Source organism: Colias eurytheme, chromosome 18 (assembly GCF_061535395.1).
Source record: "Colias eurytheme isolate Ceu_HAF_F1 chromosome 18, ilColEury1 Martin Lab GWU primary, whole genome shotgun sequence".
NCBI classification, from domain to species: domain Eukaryota; kingdom Metazoa; phylum Arthropoda; class Insecta; order Lepidoptera; family Pieridae; genus Colias; species Colias eurytheme.
In genome coordinates, this window is record NC_142997.1 from 7,860,475 (window position 1) to 7,877,231 (window position 16,757).

The 16,757-nt window shown below is 35.4% G+C and overlaps 1 protein-coding gene across 1 annotated transcript in view; it reads left to right on the top strand.

Moving 5' to 3' along the window:
* Positions 1 to 15,626, top strand: part of Adss (adenylosuccinate synthetase) — a 29,781-nt gene extending 14,155 nt beyond the window's left edge. Inside the window, exons 3-10 of the mRNA XM_090112139.1 lie at positions 244 to 377; positions 1,417 to 1,562; positions 4,120 to 4,325; positions 10,591 to 10,745; positions 11,328 to 11,452; positions 11,768 to 11,894; positions 14,457 to 14,577; positions 15,088 to 15,626. Coding sequence (XP_089968265.1) covers positions 244 to 377; positions 1,417 to 1,562; positions 4,120 to 4,325; positions 10,591 to 10,745; positions 11,328 to 11,452; positions 11,768 to 11,894; positions 14,457 to 14,577; positions 15,088 to 15,140 — 1,067 coding nt within the window. The 3' untranslated portion in view covers positions 15,141 to 15,626. The remainder of the gene's footprint in view (positions 1 to 243; positions 378 to 1,416; positions 1,563 to 4,119; positions 4,326 to 10,590; positions 10,746 to 11,327; positions 11,453 to 11,767; positions 11,895 to 14,456; positions 14,578 to 15,087) is intronic.
* The last annotated feature ends 1,131 nt before the right edge of the window (positions 15,627 to 16,757 follow it).

Below are 16,757 nucleotides of genomic sequence, written 5' to 3' on the forward strand. Positions count from 1 at the left end.
GAAGTTAATACTCTTGCTCTAAGAGATCCTTGACTAAATCATAAATGTATTCAATTTCTTGAGCACTAGGCTCCAATGGATATCACATAAGAAGTAGGTACCACTTCTACTTATTTCTACTGAGTGTCGAAGAAATTACAATAACACGATGGAGAAATAGTGTTTTTCGTATAAGGCTCCTTCCTTCCTAAGGGTACCTTCCTTAAAGTGTAGATTTTCAAGGTTTCCCTTACTCTGTTACAGGCAATGGAGTGGTCATACATTTGCCAGGACTGTTCGAAGAGCTGAAGAAGAACGAATCAAAAGGAATGGGGAATTGGCAGAATCGGCTCATAGTATCCGACCGGGCGCACCTAGTCTTCGATATACATCAGCAGGTATGCTATAAGGGGATATTTATTTAATTAATCCTGCTATTTCTTACTAAAGTAACGGTTACAGCTTGGAAAAGGACAAAGGCTAAAAGTTCAGCGTAAAATTTTAAGGTCACGTCATGGAGTAAGGCGACGATTTTGGTGTCTTTTAATCTTGCCCAAAAAAGGTTCACTTCTGAAGAGTCTCTTTTTTGTATTCTTTATTGCTTTTGGGGGATGATAAGAGATCGGATTCGTTGTCTATTTAAGGAGCATGCATCATCTTGTAGCAACGTCAGAACATAGTAAGTTACTCCTCGGCCATTTTAACAGATGGTGAGACTATGGGTAGGTATTCTCTTCCATTTTAACAGATGGTGAGACTATGGGTAGGTATTCTCTTCCATTCTATTTAGATGTATTTTTCGCTGCAAACTCATTCAAAAGTGGCCTTTACCTTCAATATGATAGCAGAAGCTTACCAAATTGTTGGAAAATCTTCGAATGAATCCATCGCGTGTACAAAAGTACAGTATTGTAGTCTTTTGTACAAACTAAACATGAGTTACAGAGCAATAACCCATTCCAAGGATTCTCTAAGCGCGCTTTAAACATAAAACAATTCATATGAACAATTGAATCTCTTTGTCACACTAACAATAGGATGCTGATTAACGTGATAGTGTATGGAAATTCTGTACTATTATATTCGTGAGATAATATTTCGTGCGTGCTTAAAATTGTACACAAAGATAGTAAAAAAACAAATTTGAAAACTATGCAAAATGAGTGAAGGTTAGATATCTACTAAGAAATTTCTTTATATGTAGTAGGTATTATTTCAATAGAATTTGTAGAGCGACAAAAAGGACGAATAAATTTGAGGACCTTTTTCACACCTATGGATGTTTATAAAAGGCTTGATGGAAGAAACTGTGACAGTTTGCAGATTCTTATCTATGTTAAATTTATGTACGCAACGATTATGCTATCGGGTCGGGGTTCGAATTTGGATAAGTAAAATGCCCAGATGTATGTATTTATTTATTGAACCCTTTGACAGGTTGATGGTCTCCAAGAAGCCGAAAAAGGCAAAAACTCCCTGGGCACGACGAAGAAAGGCATTGGCCCGACCTACTCGTCGAAAGCCACGAGAAACGGCATCAGGATTGGAGATTTGCTTGGCGACTTCCAAATATTTGAAGAGAAGTAAGTGATACTGTGATAAAATATTTTTTATACTTACTAGGTTAAAATTTTTAAAGAATAGAAAAAATTTGATCACGAGACCGGCTCGAATTTTTTCCTTGAAAAAATCTAATTTATAAGGCATTTGGATGCTATGAAACTAAATATCAAATTCATGATACTCGGTCTCCGCCCGCGGCTCGCCCCCTCTATCCAAAACTTAATCTATACTAATATTATAAAGAGGAAAAGTTTGTAAGTATGTATGTAAGTATATATGTATGGTTTTCACGCAAAAACTACTGGACCGATTTCAAAAATTCTTTCACCATTAGAAAGCTGCATCTTTACTGAGCAACATAGGCTATATTGCATTTTCAAAAAAATTAGAGATCCTTACCAAAAATGCAATAATGTAACCCAAGGTGTAAAAAAATCCTCAATAAAACTTCTGTCATCGCGTGCGCTGCGGAATCTATTGAAGATAGAACAAAAAAATGTTCTACAGTATTATAGAATGGATCAATATCTACAAGAAAGTCCGCGATACCATATGTCCATCTTCAGTAGTTATGTTACTACAACAACTTTTTTACGTTTTCAAAGTAAATAGAAGTGCCGACAGTAATCAAACCATGTTATCCATACACATAGACATATATTAATCCTTATCCCATTAAATGATGTTTTATTATAGACTGTTTCAATACCAGCAAAATACTTTTTAAATGAAAAGAATTGGATATTCCATTCAAAAGATATAACGAATTTAAAAGTGTCAATCTACAGAAAATAGTAGGTATACTGTTCGAGCAGGCCGTAGTGCGGGGGTCACGGAGGAATTCTACCAATATGCGTCTTGACGGAACACAGTGGGGTTTTGGTCGGTAGGAATCTGACATAACCCACGGCCCCTCCCCTGGAGGCCGTGGGTATCTATGAAAGATTTCCCCACTAAAACAAAAAAAAAAAGGCCGTAGTGCGGGACGGGGTAAAGGTGATTTTCATGTCCGACCTATAGTAGACTTTTCACTGTAAAGATATCGCTATCTATGCGGGTGAAACCGCAGGGCATTGCTAGTACATTATATACTAAAAACTTCCTCGAGAATCATTCTATCTATTTATTATTATCAATATTTACAACTACAGTAGATAGGAAGTGGGCCAGCGAAAGACTGCTTATCATGAATGATCCGTGTTTTTCCGAAGTTATTGCTCACACCAGAATTTTAGGAAATACCTTCATTTGGACGATCTAAAACGTGTCTTATGAAATGTTTGTCGTCCGTGCATGCGAATTAAATTCAGATTTTATACTAAAGTAACTGGATATATAGACTACTAGTGGTCCGCCCCGGCTTCGCCCGTGGTACATATTTCGCAATAAAAGGTAGCCTATGTCCTTTCTCGGGTATCAAAATATCTCCATACCAAATTTCATGCAAATTGGTTCAGTAGTTTAGGCGTGATTGAGTAACAGACAGACAGACAGAGTTACTTTCGCATTTATAATATTAGTATGGATTTTAGCTAACTTAAACTATCGTATTACCATTAGGGTTGTAAAAAACAACGAGAACAAGAGTTAAAATATTCTAATTTGATTCGACTCAAACTCAAAAGTATTTTTAATCTAATTTTATAAGGCTTATGTAGAAATTCCTGAAATGTCTTTTACATGAATAAACAACATGTTGTTTCATTAAATCAAATAAACAATGCAGTGTAGCAAATTGCATTATTCCATACACAATGGGTTACTTAATATTGCCGTGTAAAAGTATTTGAGATTAGATAAGCGTCATGTTTTATCAAGCCACTTGAAGATTTTACTTTGTACATGTTCTGACGTCCGAAAATATCAATGAAGTCACCACAGTTTTCATCAAAGAATTGTTTTATCTATACTTTTTTTATAAAGCTGAAGAGTTTGTTTGAACGCGCTAATATCAGAAACTACGGACCCGATTTTAAAAATTATTACACTGTTAGATAGCCCATTTTTCGAGGAAGGCTATAGAGGCTATATAGGCTATAAATCATCACGCTAAGACCAAAAGGAGCGTAGCAATGCGGGTAAAAATTTTCAATGATCGGTACTTACTTGATTTGCCTACAGGATTTGTTAAAATACAAGCTGTCATGAATGTAATATGAAGGTATTCATTATAAATCCTGCTCAAACTCGTTTGAATATTCAACAAACATTCAATTAGGTATGTTTAGGTATGGTTTGGAAAAGCTTATAATTTTAAACGAACTATACACAAAATAGATGTATTATAATATTTATGTTTAACTTGTGTATAATGCATATGCTTTCTTGCCTTAAAAATACTTTATTTTATATGGAAAATGGGTATTGTTCGAATCATTGACGACCACGTCGACAATGACTTCCTAGTCATATAGAACTATAGTAATTACATAACCTAAATATAAATTAAAATATGTGGTTCTATCAAAGCATCAATATCTTTAAAACTATGTACATATTATATGCAAATTGAAAGAATTACAATGGTTAATAGCTTTATCTTCAAACTAAATTAATTTTAAATAACTATCCTTACAGATTCCGAACGCTAGCCGCTACGTACAAACGAATGTTTCCATCACTCGAAGTGGACATTGAGAGTGAACTAGCCACATATAAAGAATACGCAGAGAAAGTTCGTCCATTAGTGAAAGATACAGTGTCCTACTTGCACAAAGAGATCAGAAGTGGGAGGAAAGTGCTGGTTGAAGGTGCCAATGCGGCCATGTTGGATATTGATTTTGGTAAGTGTCTGAATTAAGTGGTTTTTAAAGAATAGAAAAAATATTTATATATCACGTGGTGGGATTCGAAAAATGTTGGTGATAAGATGTGTTGAATTTTGTAATTAATGGAAAAGTGAAATTAAAAATTACTGCAAAGCTTTACTGAAATAGTGTGTTTAGAACAGGCATTATGAAGCAATAAAAAATAAACAGCAAAAATATGGTGATATATATAAAAGATATGGCGCTAAGGCGATCCTATTCTTAGTTGAATCACATCGCACTTTATATCACCGCACAGCTTAAGGGAAACTCGATTCTTAAGTGATTTAAATAAAAAATAAAAATCATTTATTGAGTACCAATACAGTAACATAAAATAATACAAACTCGACGATCGCCTCAACTAGGTATAAACCTGTGCTAGAGACGACCGACGCCTTCCACATTAGACTTAGCCATAGCCAGTATTGTACTATAGTCTATACAAATTTAAATTTCACTATTAAATTAAATAAATATCAAAGAGATATACCGTCACGACTCGAACCGATAAGAAAATAATCGGTTCGAGTCGTGACGGTTGGAGTGACAGTTTCGTTTCCCCAGTTTATTTTTGCTGTAAAAATAGTCAAAGTGTTTAATTAGTCTTCTTAAGTGTTCTTTGAGTAGTATCCATTAAAAGCTATCACAGTCAGTGTTATCTAAGTTATTGAAGACGATATAAGTGATTAACAAGTGAAAATAAAAAACAGCTGACTAACAGCTGATTTTACGACTACCGACTGCAGTAACTGTGAGTAAATCAACGCGTAGGTATATCACGAGGGATTGTGGTTTTGTGAGCTCTGTTTATTACAGAAAGTTAATGATTTTTATATGTGAGTGCAATAAATTCAAACAGCAATAACTGTTAAACATATCTGCAAATTTCATTGCAAACACAATAAAATAGTGATTTCAATTAAGTATAGCGCCCTCTACTGCATTAATCAATAACTAACTTCATTGATCGATACGGGGTTTAAAATGCCTAACAACAAGTGCCCTAGCTGCGGCAAATTTTACTCTCCAACAGCAGATGGCGCTAAGTGTTTTAAATGCAGTCACCTGTACCACAAACAATGTATAAGCCCCAAATCACGACTCAATGGAAAATGGTTATGCAAAACATGCAAAGACTCGTCTCCTAAATCAGCGGAACCTGAATGCTCGCAAGATGTGGGGAGCGGAGATATTTACGTGGATGCCCCGATGCAGGCCCATGATTCCCTCTCCAGCTCTCTTGCAGAGGAAATGAAACTTTTGCGCACCGAACTTTCTAGTTTTCGTCAGGAAATGACGAAGGTCACAATGGTTATGGCAGAGTACAATAAGAGACTAGACGGATTTGAAGAGCGATTGGAGCGAATGGAGTCAGATTACTCAGCAAACAAACCGATTAGTCAACCTAGTAATGATATAGTTGAAAGCATTGAATCTCTTAAGCATCAGTTGAACGATTCTGAGCAGCGTAATCTGATGAATGATGTTGAAATTACCGGCTTTCCAGAAATTAAAGGCGAAAACCTATTACATTTGACTATAACAATAGCACATAAAATTGGTCTGTCTTTGGAAGAGAAGGATATTGTAAATGCGTATCGTGTCGGTCGTCAAAACGGATTGGATATGAGTAGCGACCGTAGCACATCTGGGCGTCCGCGCCCCATCATAGTGAAACTGACCCGGCACCATCTGCGTAACGAGTTATTGCGTGCGGCGCGCGTGCGCCGCGGCGCTGATAGCGGCGGGCTAGTCGCGGGAGAACCGCGCCGCTTCTATATCAACGAGCACCTAACGCGCAATAACCGTAGGTTATTCCATCTGGCGCGGGAGCAACAACGCGCTAAAGGCTGGAGTTATGTCTGGACCCGACGTGGCCATATATATGCAAGACGCGACCAGCACTCTAAATACCATACTATATCCTCCGAAGGCGATATAAATAAGGTTTTTGGCCAAAGCTAGTTTCGAGCTTACTGGTACTTATTATCTGTATTTTAAAAGTAATTACCTATACAAAGCTATTCATGACTTCAATTTGTTTGTTTCTGTGGTTTGCATATAGCTGCATTTTACGCGTTCTTTTTGTAATATTTCATTATGTTATTACTATACATAGCGTTAGATGTAAATGGTCTAAACGTTGTAAGATTATTACGTTAATGATTCATATAACGGCCAGCCATGTTTTAAAGCATACTTACATAGCATACATAATATTTTATCGTGAATTTCTTCTTATAAATATATATTATACGTGTTATTATCAACCTCTCTCATTGTTAAATCTAAACATTTATCGGCTAGTTGCATTTTCAAACACTCATTGTATGAAAAATATTACATGTTTAGTCTTTTGTTTTATATATAAGTTTAGTTGCTCAATATTATTTCATAAATGTTATCCTTTAATAATAGTTTCAAATTATTGTAAAAAAAAGGTGTATGGGAAGCTTCATAAAGTTAATTTTGAGATGGAAATATCGCCTCGCTCAAATACGCACTTTCAAAGGATTATGGGACGATCTGTTTTTAATTTCGCAAAATTTGTTTTATTATGTAATTTAAGATGTCTTTGCTATTCGGCCTTTATAATTGTATTCTGCACGCAGTCGCATTTATTGAGGTGTGTCAATTATTTCTCGAGTTTAAAAGAATATTATGTTCTTAGTATTTTATATTTTATTTTAATATTTAATTCATTAAATATCATTTTCATGCTTTTACTCGTCTATTCTAGTATTATAGTTTGTGAGTATGTTTTAAAGTTTTATTATAATATATATTTAATTTATTTGTTTTTCTTATATTTATACAGTTACCATAACAATGAACAACAAAAATAAATTTAAAGTTGGTCTTCTGAATCCGGGTTCTTTGGGTACGAAGCATGATGAGTTTCTGGTGGCAATGGAGCGCCATAAAGTAGATGTGATGGCTATCAACGAGACTTGGCTGAGGGATGGCGAGGAGGGGCGCGCTCCGGCCGTGCCGGGCTACAGGTTACGCCACGTTCCTCGGCCGCTCACTCTTCGATCTCGAGGTGGGGGTGTTGGTTATTATATTAAAAATGGCACGTCGGTGAGGGTTATACCACATCCGTTAGCGCATGGCGTGGAACAGATGTGGCTTAAGGTTAACTTAGGTGGCGAGATCATCGTGGTCGGTACTGCTTACCGCCCTCCCTGGCTGGATATTAATCTGTTCCTGGATGCACTTACTGATTCCATTGGTTCTTTTATGTGGTGCGACAGCCTTATTCTCGTAGGGGATTTTAATATAAATCTTTTGGATGGCGACCATATAAACTGTATTAAACTAAAAAATTTTCTTCAAAGTGTCAATTTAACGCAACATGTATCTCAGCCGACACATTTTACACGTTTCAACCAAACTTTATTAGATGTAATATGCACAAATGTTCCAGTGAGTAATTTGGCGGTAGACCACATAGAGGAACTCAGCAGCCATGCTTTTGTTTCCTGCACACTTAATATATATAAGATAAAAGCTAAACCAAAATTTATCACTTTCAGGCCTATAGCGAACATTAACATAGATAATTTTAATCAGTCTCTGTATAATATCGATTGGTCATCTCTGTTCTCTCTTCATAACGTGGATGAAATGGTTAACATGCTGACTTCATATATCATATCTCTTTATGATATATTCGCTCCTAAGAAAAGGATTTTCGTCAAGACGAAACGGCCTCCCTGGATTACACAGAACATCAAAATAATGTTCCAATTACGCGATGAGGCTAGAAGTAGAGCGCGTCTTACTAACGAGGATGCACACAAACATTATTACAAGGATTTAAAAAAATTCACCAGCTTAGCTTTAAATCGTGAAAAACAGGCTTACTTTAATTCATACATTAATTCTAATTCAAACAAACCTAAGATCATGTGGAAACATATAAAAGACAATGTTACCATCAATCCTAAAAAGGATTCATTGTTACCTTCTCATCTCAGTAATCCCAATGTGTTAAATAGCCACTTTCTAAATGTCCCTGGTAAAGACCAATTACATCTTTCCATATTAACATATTATGAATTTAATCGACACAGTGATGCTATTTTTAATTTTACGAACGTAAATGAGTCATTGGTGTTTAGCACTTTAAAGGAACTGAAGTCACAAGCCATTGGAATTGATGACATATCTTTGGACATGTTTAAATCCACATTACCATCTACCTTGCCAATACTGACGTATATTATTAATGAATCTCTGAACACTGGCATTTTCCCTGGTTTATGGAAAAGCGCTCTCGTTCATCCTGCACCGAAAATTAATAATCCACAAGACCTGAAGGACCTTCGGCCAATAAGTATACTGCCTTGCCTTTCCAAGGTCATTGAAAAAATAGTGTATAAGCAGTTAATGAAGTTCTTAGAGACCAATAATATACTTCCAGATCGTCAGTCTGGTTTTAAAAAAAACAAAAGTACTGCAACAGCCATAACGGACGTAGTAGACGATATATTATCGGCTCAAGATGAGGGCAAAGGTACGTTCCTGGTATTACTGGACTACACGCGAGCATTTGAAACCATAAACGTGCCTTTGCTACTATCTAAACTCACATATTACGGTCTAAGCTCATTGACCGTAAAATGGTTCAATAGCTACCTATCGTCACGAACTCAGACTGTTTCAGTTGCAGAGGAGGATGGTAGAATTATGCTCTCTGAATGTAAAGTGGTAACACGAGGAGTTCCTCAAGGATCTATTTTGGGGCCTCTGTTATATATACTGTACAGTGCAGACATAGTGACGCGAATAAAATCGTGTCGGTACCACATCTATGCGGACGATGTGCAGTTATATATATCATTCTGCCCACATGAGACGCAAATAGCAGAAGAAAAGCTAAATTCAGACTTGGATTCAATTCGAATGTGGTCGGAAAATAACTCTCTTGTTCTCAACCCCAATAAGACCAAATATATGATACTCGGGACCCCTTCTACTGTCAAAATAATAAAAAATAAGCTGCCATCCGTACTTTTACACATAGACGGGGTACCTATACAGCGTGTTGAGGAGGTTAGAAATCTTGGCATAGTTTTTGATGAGAATCTGAGATTTGAGAAGTACATTAGCACTACAGCAGCTAATTGTTTCTATAGACTAAAGGTTTTATATCGCATTAGACAATATATTGAACCCAGCCTCAGACTCAAATTATGTGATAGTCTAGTTCTATCAAAGTTCAATTATATGGATGTGATTTATGGACACCGGTTATTAGGTCGTACAAAACGGGTAATCCAGCGAGTGCAGAATGCATGTGCACGGTTCTGCTGGAATGTCCCTCCGAGGGAACACATCACGCCATATCTTAATAATGCGCGATGTCTAAACATGGAGCACCGCAGGCAACTGCACTTTGCGTCCCTTCTCTTTGGCGTTGTCAAGACAGAATCGCCTCGCTATCTGTTTGAAAAACTTAATTGGAGGAGTGAACAAAACACTCAATACAACACCAGGGACGCACACAAACTCCTCGTACCCAAACACCATTCCGCTTGTTTTAAGGGTAGTTTTAAATATAACGCCACTAAATGCTGGAACAATTTGCCACCACCGCTACGGAACTTACGAACACTATATACTTTTAAATCTAAATTTAAAAGTATATTATTAGCTCACCAAATCCAGGTTTAGTGGTAATTTAAACATACCTGAAAATTGTCCTAAAAATACTTATTATTTATGTATTTATTAATTATTATTTATATGTATTTAATATTTACCTTGGCCGTTAGTCGCGTTATATCGTCGTATGATCTATAAGTTTACTATAACTCCTTTATTTATTTATTTTTATATATTTATGTATATAATATGTAGTCATAAGTAACTCCTTTCGTCCCAACTCGAAGCCTTTATTATAAAGGGGGCACTGAAAAACAGCGCTGCCAATGTTCCTGGACGTTGCAGCATATGCTGAGCTGCCTCCTTTTTGTCAGGGTCGTAGGACACACCTTAATAAATGTAGTTATCATTCTATTTTTTTTTTTTTTTTTTTGTACGTGTTTTTCATGTTATTAATTTAAGTATTTGCTTCTTTTATTGTAACAATTTCTTATTGCGATGTTTTCTTATTTTACTTGTACGGTTTTATGTTTTATGTCTATGTATGTGTGTGTTGTGCTGTCTCTGATAAATAAATGTTTCTTTCTTTCTTTCTTTCTTTCTTTAAATAAATATATTCGTATTACAGGTACATACCCATACGTGACGTCATCGAACTGCAGTATCGGCGGTGTGTGCACCGGCCTCGGGTTACCACCAAGCCTTATTGGCGAAGTGCTTGGTGTTGTTAAGGCGTACACTACACGCGTTGGTGACGGGCCCTTCCCCACTGAGCTGCATGATGTGAGCAGATTTACACATCTATACTAATATTATAAAGCTGAAGAGTTTGTTTGTTTGTTTGAACGCGCTAATCTCGGGAACTACTGGTCCGATTTGAAAAATTCTTTCGGTGTTATATAGCCCATTTATCGAGGAAGGCTATGTATCATCACGCTAACACCAACAGGAGCGGAGCAATGCGGGTGAAACCGCGGGGAACAGCTAATATAAGATATAAATTATAATACAAAGAATTCAATTTTAAACCGGCTTCGAAATGAAGAAGGGTTTTCTTTTCTTCTGTTTGTATTATTTTATACAGTAATGATTAAACTCAAATACAACTCTATCGACGACGACAACCATAGTGAACAATTACTCACAATCTCGCTCAAAAATTGTCCAATGCAAAACTCTGCCTACGCTTTTTCCGAATTCAGAGTATAAAAAAAATATAATTAGCAAATTCAAATATAACATTACAATATTGCTCTGTCTGTTTGCTCTGTTGACTTCTCTTGCATAAAAAAAGAAATACATTTACAAAATAAATACATAAATTATACATACATATATAAATACATTATATAACGTGTTTTCCAGGAAATGGGCAAGCTCCTCCAAGAGCGCGGGCACGAGGTGGGCGTGACCACGCGGCGCGTGCGCAGGTGCGGGTGGCTGGACCTCGTCGTGGTGCAGTACACGGCGCTCGTCAATGGGTATACCTCGTGAGTGTCGATTTATTTATTGACGTGACAACGTCTTATAATTCGATAAAGCCGGCTGCACGCACGAAAAAACATGACTCATGCGGCGTTACCTCGCTCTGACTCATCTGAGGCGTTCCATGTACGGCTTGAAGTGCGAGCGCCGAACGAGCGACAAAGAAGCACAATCGGACGTTGTCACGTTCAACTATCGCCAGTAAACCGACTTTACAGACAACCAATTTTTAAGGATATCATTTTTCAAGGATTGAAAAATTAGCCCTAAATCAGTTAAATTTGCCAAATATGTAATTAAGTGCATCTTATTTATTACAGATTGTGCCTAACGAAATTGGACATTTTGGACAATCTAGAAGAAATCAAAGTGGGCGTGGCCTACAAGCTGAATGGAAAGAAAATCGATTACTTCCCCTCCTCCATGACTGAGCTTAGCGCTGTTGAGGTATGAAAATATCATAAAACTAGCGGTCCGCCCCGGCTTCGCCCGTGGTACCTCTACCTACATGTTTAAACTATCCTATCTCTCAAGTTGGATCGAACTGCACATGGTGTGCGAATTTTATTATAATCGGTTAAGTGGTTTAGGAGTCCATTGGGGACAAACATTGTGACACGAGATTTATATATATTAAGATTATACACACATGACACAATGCACGCACACATTTAAATGTTATATTTTCATAGAACACAACCACATTTCCACAAATTTCCGCACAAATCCTTACATTTCCTCAAATTTCCTCATATTTTGACGACGCGGTTAGCGCAGTGGTAAACTAACTGCCTACTGAGCCGACCGTCCCGGGTTCGATCCCCGGTCAGGGCAAATATTTGTGTGATGAACTCAATTATTTGTTCTTGGGTCTGGGTGTTATCTATATATATAAAACTCAAAGGTGACTGATATAGTGATCTATCAACGCACAGTCCAAACCACTGGACGTATCGGGCTGAAATTTGGCATGCAGGTAGATGTCATAACGTAGGCGTCCCCTAAGAAAGGATTTTAGAAAATTCATCCCCTAAAGGGGTAAAATAGGGGATGAAAGTTTGTACGATGAAAATTTATCTTTTCCACGCAGGCGAAGCTGCGGGCAACAGCTAGTTATCTATATACAGTGGTGGTCACATAATTAAAGACACTAAGAACATTTTATACTACCCAAGACACTTCTCTCAACATTTTTTTACACTACCATTGGAACTTGTTAAATAATTTTAAAATATTCAGGTATGTGTTGTCTAATGCTAAACTAAATTTTATCTACAAAACTTGTCGGTTTGTTAGATTTTATTCGGTTCATCCTTACTACTAGCAGTTTTAACCTAGCAAAGGTCTGGCCATATAATTAAAGACATTAGACTCGCTTATAAGAAATATAAAAAAATATTATTTTAATGAGATTATTTTTACAACACAAAATACCTGACGTATTTACAAAACATTTTTACACTTTTCAATATTTGGTTGCATGTCCTTTGGCAGCAATGACGGCTTACATCTCTTGGGCATTGAAGCAACTAATTTTGTTCAGGTTGCATCACTAAATTGGTTCCATTCTTCGAAAATGCTTTGCAAAGTTAGTCGACGGTTGATGATCGCTTTGCCACGACTTCTTTCTTTCTTGATTTCATAAGTTTTCGATCGGATTTGAAACCGGACTGTAGGGGGGCCAATCCAAAACAGTTACAGATTGGTTCCTTAACAAGCACTTCACTACTTTTGCAGTGTGCTTAGGATCATTATCGTATTGAAAAGTCCAAACAACAGGTAAATTTTCCTCTGCATAGGGCAGCATGGATTGCTCTTAAATATACTTGTACTGGAATTTATCCATGTTGCTTTCTGTCTTTTTGACAGGTCCAACACCAAGTCCAGAAAAACAGCGCCACACTTTGATATTTCCACCCCCATGTTTTTAGAGTATCTTGGATCCATTTCCTTATTAAGTTGGCGTCTTATATATTGTTTTCTGACAGAATTAATCATATTTATCTTAGTTTCATGCCAAAACAGCACATGCTTCCATTCTCGTTCAGTCCAGTGTTCGTATTTTGTAGCAAAGTGAAATCTTGCCTTCACATTTTGTTTTTTCAAAAGTGGTACTTTCCGAGATACTCTTCAGTGCAAGTTTTCCTCACACAGTATCCGTCTAATTGTCCTTGCAGACACCCCCTTCAAGCCTGCTGCACCATACAACTCTGAACTGTATCAGTTCCGACCCTTTAAATGGATCTTTTTAGCCAACAACACCATTTTTGAATCTTTCGGCCGAGTAGTTTCACTTGGTTTTGCTTTTCTGAGTACGTTTTCGGTCGTATGGAACATCTTGACATGTTTTATAGCATTCATAACCATATCCTTGAAACAGTTTAATTATTATCATGGAAGCTAAAAATATTTTGTCGTGTGGACGAGTCGCAACTCTTGTTTTTAACCATAATAATTGATATTAAAACTATTAAACGTATGAATTTTAATTTTAAAAGTTAAAAATACCCAAAAAAATTATAGAGTGTCAACGATTTATGAAATTACGCGACAAACCGAAGTAAAGCACAATGCTGTTTCTTTTTATTCATAAAAAATTATAACTCATTTCTTGTTGTCTTTAATTAAGTGGCCAGCTGCACGTACGTTAACAAAGTTTGTGTTACATTCCCACAGAGAGCAAGTGTAGAAACTAACAAGGAATATAACTATTTTTTGTCCCTCATTTTGAAGAACATATTGTCTTATATGGTTTAATAAAAATAATACTAAATTAAATACCTTTTTCAGATAATTGTACTTCCTAATGTAAATATTTTATGGACAATTAGGGGGTGTCTTTAATTATGTGACCACCACTGTATGTATTTATTAAATATTATATTTATCGTCGCCTAGTACCCACAACACAAGCCTTAATTGAGCTTACTGTGGGACTAGGTCGATTTGTGTAATAATGTCCTATAATATTTATTTATTATTTATATTTATTTATTTCCTCGTTTCCAGGTGGAATACGTGACAGTCCCCGGGTGGGCGTGTAGCACGGAAGATGTCCGGGAACTGAGCAAGTTGCCGGCAAACGCCAAGAGCTATGTGAAGCTCATTGAGGAGTATTTGCAGATACCTGGTATGTATAATCTTCTATATAAATGATTCTGATACAAAAAATAACGATATATGTTTGATATTACATAGATTTTAGCAAAGCATGTTCAACAACGACGTATCCCCCGAATAAATAACAAATATTATTGATCTATTGATAAATTACCGACGCAAAAGATATCTATTATAATATACGAATATAAACCAATATGTTTTTTTCTCTTTGAATAAGAAAAATTAATTAATTGAAATATAAATAATATACTTATACCAATTACCATAATTATTTATTTCTCGTGTTTTAAATATATGTATTATGTACCACACGTTATGACCACCACATAAGATCTCCTATTCTTGTTTAATTTTGAGAAGATACGTTGAGTATTATTCGCTACTTACTGATTAGACATAAACAATCAAAACGCGTCAAACGGTCGACAAAATTTTGTCGTGGTGCGCATACTAACAGTCAGATATAACAAATATGTCAATTAAAAGAGTATTAATTAACATTTTTTTTCTTTCACAGTTAAATACATCGGTGTTGGACAAGGCAGGGAGTCGATTATCAGCGTAGCTTAACATCAACAACTGTTACTTAAACCGTACGCTTAACGTGTTACTTAATTACGGTGTAACGGTATAACGTTATGTTATCGGTATCGGTATTAATAACGGTATTGAAATAACGTTATGACGTGCGTTGTTAGATAAATGTTTCAGCGTGGTGGAGTCTATCGCAGCGTTGGAAATCCTTTTTTTTAGTTTTAATACTTTTTCACACGCTTTATATTAGCTTTACCTGTATGTTTGTAACCGACTTCTTTGGGCGCGATTTTGACCCACTTTAAACGGCCAGATTTCGTTCAAACTTTGTAGATTTATTGAGGACCGATGACAATACACTAATTTGATAAAAATTTTCTATTTTTTAGTTCGGTTTTCTATAAAAAGCGTGTTTTTTAGTTTTTTTTAACTATTATTATTCTATTATATCAGTATTTGACCTATTTTTGTGTAATTCATAATATAGAAATTTTTAATACTTTTCTTGGGTAATTCAAATTACTTCTATTGTGATTTTTTCAATACAATAATTCAATTCAATAATTTTTGTACTTATATCAAAATATATTTCTTGCCATTTGGTTTTTTAAGATATGTCTCGACAGTTTTTGAGAGTTACAATGCTGCGATAAACTCTATTACAGTTATTTTAAAATAAGGCTTGTTTTAAATTAATACAATACTTATATCTTATGGACTGGCCTTATAACATTTTTTCATATATTTAAGTAATATAATATTTTCATGTGATTAGGAAAATATCTTTAATAATTAAATAGGTTTTAGTACAAATTGATTAATATTTGTGGAACAAAAAATACGTGGAGCGGATTTTAAACTTAAATCGTATGTACCGGCTGTGCCGTGAATATAATATGTGTATTTTTTTTTTATTAATAAACGTGTTTATTTTTTTTGTCAAAATTACTTTTTTTTAAAGAAATATAATATGTACATATATTATATGGCTATCCATAAGATGTAAGTATACTTAGGTTACATTATATGCCTCCCGACATATAATCAGTATTTTTAAATATAATTATACAAAGCAAAATAAAAAACAAATAAACTCGAAATATTTTATCCTACGGCTCTATATCTTAATGGTGATGTGGTATTTTATTCGAAACGACATGATAAATAGATTTTTTAAGGATGTTTTTTTATTAATTCTGTGTTAGACATACTGCTTTCCGGTTTTATATTAGTATTGGGGACAGATTTAATGTACAGTTAAAAAAAATAAAGAAAAAGTGACATATTCGTAATAGACCGGCTACGGTCTTAACGATTTTGTCAATACATATACATAAATTAATTTAATTGATTAAGGAATTAGTAAGCTGAATTATTAATACGTTTAAAAAGCAAAAATTGCATATAACTTTTTGCGCTGTTGGTTAAATCTGTCCCCAATTGCATTGCTAATAAGGTTCATAATTGTTCATCATAAAGTTATTATAACTGGTGCTTTACTCATAGATTAGCTTAAAAATAACCTGACGAAGCGTGGAATAACTGTATTTGAATACAAAAAGGGTTTATACGTGAATTTGAAGGAATATACTGGAAACCGGGTTTAAATCTTGATCCTGGTTTAAATATTGAGATTTTTCGGTTTATGTACAC